A 5452-nucleotide genomic window follows, 5' to 3' on the forward strand; every position below is an offset into this window, starting at 1 on the left:
TTTTGCATCAGTGCCGAGAGTTAAAGGGATGAAGAAGTGAACCCCAAAGGTTCGGCGATGGTGTGGAAACCTTTTCCCCCCCTCCCACCACCCTCAACGAGTTGAGAGAAAACCCGACCCAAAGCTCTAGTTGAATATAAGTTTTTATCTTGATGCAACATCGTTAAAACCGTCACAAATCGGAACAACAGGTCGTTAAAAACGCTTCGCACGATCAGTACCTAAAATGCACCAGGCTCCCAAGCTCTCTTTGTCCGGTTTTTTGTTTTTTTTTTTCCCCTCCAAGATTTTTTTTTTTAATGCTTTTTCTTTTTTTAAATAAGCAACTTGTTAAAAAAAAAAAAACAAAAAAACAACAACAACCCCGCTCGTCCGCGCAGGATCGGCCCCGTTTTCGCTTGAAGCTCAATCGCAAGAATCCTTAATTCTTTCCTTTTTTTTTTTTTTTTTTTGCGCAAGAAATAATGTGCACGGGGTTTTTTTTTTTTTCTTTCCTTCTTTTCGACATCGAGGTTAAAATAATTATTCCGTTTCCCGAGGGTTAATAAATAAATCTGGTGCATAGTGAGATAGCAGCCAACCCTTTGCAGTCCATATATTACTATATTGCCTTTCAGGTCACCCTAAAATTGTTACCTCTTCCCCCCCCTCCCCTCCCCTCCCGCCCCCCACTATTTTTAAGAGCATAGATAATTTTAAATCTCTATAAAACAGTATTATTTAACCCAATTGATTCCTGTATATAGTGCATTCGGCTTCTTCCCAACATCATTAAATTAACTCGGATATTATTTGCATGCTATTACATACAAACTTTTAAGACTCGTGTAATTTTTTTTTTTTTTCTTCTTTTCTAAAGGATTTTGGGGTTTTTTTTTTCGTTTTTTTTTTTTTTTTTCATAAATCACCAAGCAAAATATAGGCTCAAGGAAAAAAAAAAAAAAAGAAAAAAAGAACCAAAACAAAACAAAAAAAAAATGCAGAAAACTAACCAATTTCTACATATTTACAAGGGTGAATAAGTTAAATGTGGCTCAGGTTTGCCGGCCGGGAAAGGAGGTTTGGGGGGGGCTTGAGGGGGGGGGGGGGGGGAATTATAGGGCTGGGCAGGGCGCAGCGCTGCCGGGGACCCCCCCGGAGGATCCGTGGAGACCCCTCGAAAGGGAAATAAACTCGGGGGTGAAACAGGCAGGATAAAAATGAGGAGAAAGAGGCGGGGAGAGGGGGGGGGGGGGGGAGGGAGAAGCCACCTGGATGGCGCTGATGCTCCCGGGGGGGTGTGGGGGAGACGCGCCGTACACGTCCCGCATGCAGGCTGGCTTCACCCCCCCTTCTCCCCCCCCCAAACTCCCACCACCCCCCTTCTAAACTTGGGGGGTGTGATGGGGGGAAGGGTACAACCTCCCTCTCCCCCGAATTTCAGGAATAATAATTATTATTATTTTTTTTTTATACAAGTTTGCTCTCCCCACATGAAGGGGCGAGGGGGAAAAAGGGGGGACAACCCTTCCCCCCAACCCCCACCCACCCACCCACCACTCACTCACTCACCCACCCCACCCCCCCCAACTTCCCTGGGGCTCACATGAAGAAGTCAGCGGTGGGTTTTGGGGGGGCAGCGTTTGGGGAGGGTTCCCTGGGGAAACCCCGGCCGGCTAACTTCTCGTATTTTTCTTTGTACAGATCCCTTTCCTTGGCTAAGCGGGTCACCTCCTGCTTGAGTTGCTCCACCTGGCTCTGGAGTTGACATTTCTCGTTCTCCAAGATGTGCCGCTGCTGGACCCGCTTGTAACGACAGGACTGAGCGTAGCCTCGGTTCTTCAAGGTCCTCCTCTTCTGCTTGAGGCGGATCACCTCCTCCTTGCTGAAGCCCCTCAGCTGCCGGTTCAGCTCCCGGACCGACATACTCACCAACTGATCGTCGGAGAAGCGGTCCTCCAAACGGAGGTGATGATGGTGATGATGGTGATGGCCGGGATGATGATGGGAAGCCGGCGGTAACTCCTCACCCCCGAAAGGCTGAGGCCGGAAAGGCTCGTAACCTTGGTGGTGATGATGATGATGGTGAGGAGCACCGATCAACGCTTCCACCGCGTCCTCCGGTGTCAGGTTGAGAGCTTCGGGGTTGAGGTGATGCTGGTAACCCGACATCCAATACAGCTCCTCCAGCTGAGGTTTGGAGCCCAGAGAAGCGGCGGTGGTAGCTGGAGGACCGGGAGCCGGTTGCCCACCGGGGCTAGGAGCGCAGAAACTGGGCGAGGAAGGCACGGAGGAGCAGGGCGTGCTGAGAGGGGTAGAAGAGAGGGAACCGGCTGGCAGACGGTGGCACAGCCTCTCCGCCTCCGCCGGTTCTTTCTTCACCTCGAACTTCATCAAGTCGAAATCGTTCACGTATTCGATGGCGAGGGGGCTGGTGGGCAGCTCCGCGCTCATGGCCAACTCCGAGGCCATCTCAGTCCATGGAGGGACCGGGGGGCGATCCCCCGGCTGCTTTCGCTCACCGAGAATTGAACAACTCCGAATTCGGAGCTCCGGAACCTTCTTCCCACCGGACTCCGAGACTTTGGGTTACGATGCAACCGGTTGCCCCGACGGGGCGATGAGACCGGGACCCTTCGAAGGGACTTTGCTGCAAGGTTCAGACGGGCTCCGGGACTCTCAGACGGGGCTCGGCTCCGGGGTTCGGACGGGCTCCGGGACGCTCGGTCGGGACTCGGCTCCGGGGTTCAGCCCGGCTCCGGGACTCTCGGTCGGGGCTCGGCTCCGGGGTTCTGCCGGGCTCCGGGGCTCTCGGACCGGGCTCGGCTCCGGGGTTCTGCCGGGCTCCGGGACTCTCGGTCGGGACTCGGCTCCGGGACTCTCGGACCGGGCTCGGCTCTGGAGTTCAACTGGGCTCCGGGACTCTCTGTCGGGACTCGGCTCCGAGGTTCAACCGGGCTCCGGGACTCTCGGTCGGGACTCGGCTCCGGGCTTCGGACGGGCTCCGGGACTCCCTGTTGGGACTCGGATCCGAGGTTCTGCCGGGCTCCGGGACTCTTCTCCGGGCTGCAGCCAGATGTCTCCGTCGGGGTTTTGTTCCGAGGCTCCGCACTTCTCGGGCACCGGGAATTGCTTGGTGGACCTTCCTCCGGGATTCGACTCCGGGACGTTCCGACAGAGCTTTGCTGGGTGGGTGAGTGGGTGAGTGGGTGATTGAGTGAGGGGCTCAATCTGCCTCCGGGACCCTCCTCTCTCCCCCCGCCTCCGCCGCTTTGGGGAAGCGGAGCCCGGTAGGTACGGGACCGGCCCCTCTCCAGCCCGGGTTTCTCGGGGCAGGTTCCTCCGCTGCCTGCAGCCGCTTCCCAATGACGAGGAGCAGGCAGAGTCCTGCCCGCCCCTTCCTGCCTCCCCCTCTGGCACTTGCCCCAGCCCCACCTCTCCCCTCCCCTCCTCCGCTGCCCGCCCAGGGCTTGCGAACCTTCCCCTGCCTTCTTCCACCTCCTCCTCCTCCTCCTCCTTCCCCCGGACACTGGCACTGAGCCTTGGGGGGGGCGGGGGCTGCACCCCCTGCCTGGCTGCACCCCGCTACCCGTGCTCGGTGCTACCGAGCGGGTGAATGGATCCCGGCGCGCTATATACGGGGGAAAAGGCTGTCCCGGTTCCGCCTCTCAGAGGCGGGTCCGTTTGCTTCCCACTTATCAGAATGGATTTATTTACATATCCCCATGGCAACGCCCCCGGGGCTGCTGTCAATCTCCGCCGGGTAAGGATTCGGCTCAGCCCGCGGCAACGCCGGGGGGGGGGAAAGGGGATGAGGTGTGGGAGGGGTACGGGGTTGGGGGTTTGGGGGGGTTGGCAGTGTCCAGGGCATCCCCCAGGGCATCCCTTTCCATCCCCCTGCGTCTCCCCTTTTCATCCCTCTCTGCACCCCCCTTTATGCCCAGGGAAAATCCCCGGGCATCACCCCTTCCCCCTCCCCTCCCCCCCAAAACCCCAGCCCCTTTCCTCCCTCACCTTCCCTGCATTCCCCTTCATCCCCCTCCATTCTCCTTCATCCCCTGGGCATCCCCCTGCCCCCTCCCGGCCCTGTCCCTCTCCCTGCAACCCCCTGCACCCCCCTTGTACCCCCCTTCATCCCCCTCTATTCTCCTGCAACCCCTCTGCATCCCCCGGGCATCCCTTCTTTATCGTCCCCGGCATCCCCCTTCATCCTTGGGGCTGTATTCCTCCTTCACCCCGACCCTACATCCCCCTCTGCACCCCGAGTATCCCCATGCACCCCTCTGCATCCCCCCCAACCCCCCCCGGGGATCCCCATTTCTCCATCACCCTTCATCCCCCTCCCCCTGCATCCCCCAGCATCCCCCCCACTTCATCCCCCTCCATCCCCCTGATCAACCTCAGCCCCCCCATGTGCTTTCACCCCCCAAAGGCCCCACCAACCACCCTGCACCCAACCCCAGCCGAGCAAAAAGTTAGGGAAAAAAAAAATAAAAATCCTCATTTTCACCCGAAGAAATGGGAAAGACCCCAAAAGGGGATTATTGATCCCAAATCAGGTTTCACCCCATTTTGCTGCAGGATCATGACCTCCTGCCTTCCCCAAGGATTTTTTCCCAGGTGGGAACAGCTCAGCATCCTTCCTGGGAGCATGGGGAAGATTTCCCATCCTTGCAGAAATCCTTATCCTTATTTTGGGGGATTTTTTTTGGAGGCTCCCACCAGCCATCAGTGGTCTGGGGTGCAGCTCCACTGGACCCAAACTGGTTTTTACCTGGTTTGGTGTCACAGGAGGTGGTGTGGAGCCTGAGGACATGGAAAAGGTGTCACCAAAGTGTCCCTGGGGTGCTCATGTCCCCAAAGTGTCCCTGGGGTGCTCAGCCCCCCCGCAGGATGTGACCCCAAGCCCTGCCACCTCCTGGATGCTGCAGGGGGTTGAGGATGTTTGGGGTCAGCACCAAGACAGGGGTGGGGGGGTCAAGGTTTGGAGGGGTCAGGGTTGGGTTGGGGAAATGCACCAAGGCCATGGATGGGACACCTGGGAGCCTCTTCCCAGCTGTGGGTGCACCAAGGGAAACTGAGGCACGGGGCAGTCACCTCTGAGATGTTCCACCTGATGGGGGACTGGGTTGGGGGGTGACAGTCCCCTCACCCAGCTGGTGACCATCACCACTTGGGGACAGAGGACACTGCCCTCCACTGACCACCTAAAATTAGGGTTTATTTGGGCCAAATGAATGAAAAAAAAAAATTAGTTTCCTTGGAGGGGGGAAGAAAACCTTGATCCCACTGCATACCCAGCAATTAAACCCCCACATCTTTTTTTTTTTTTTTTTTTTTTTTTTTTTTTGGGAAGTTTGTCTGTTTGTGTGGGGTTTTTTTTCCCCATCTTTGTCCTCCTGTGGTGTCAAAATGGAGTCAGAGCAGATGAGGGGTTGGGGGTTGTGTCCCCCCCAGGCAAAACCCCATATTT

The 5452-nt window shown here is 56.6% G+C and overlaps 1 protein-coding gene across 1 annotated transcript; it reads right to left on the bottom strand.

Moving 5' to 3' along the window:
- Nucleotides 1-1562: 1562 nt before the first annotated feature.
- On the bottom strand, nucleotides 1563-3590 carry MAFA (MAF bZIP transcription factor A). The gene is made up of 2 exons (XM_071738530.1): nucleotides 3458-3590; nucleotides 1563-3164 (listed from the first exon to the last, which is right to left on the bottom strand). The coding sequence occupies exon 2, from the start codon at nucleotides 2449-2451 to the stop codon at nucleotides 1582-1584; it is 870 nt and encodes a 289-aa protein (XP_071594631.1). The 5' UTR covers nucleotides 2452-3164; nucleotides 3458-3590; the 3' UTR covers nucleotides 1563-1581.
- Nucleotides 3591-5452: the final 1862 nt, after the last annotated feature.

Source organism: Heliangelus exortis, chromosome 2 (genome assembly GCF_036169615.1).
Source record: "Heliangelus exortis chromosome 2, bHelExo1.hap1, whole genome shotgun sequence".
Classification (NCBI taxonomy): Eukaryota; Metazoa; Chordata; class Aves; order Apodiformes; family Trochilidae; genus Heliangelus; species Heliangelus exortis.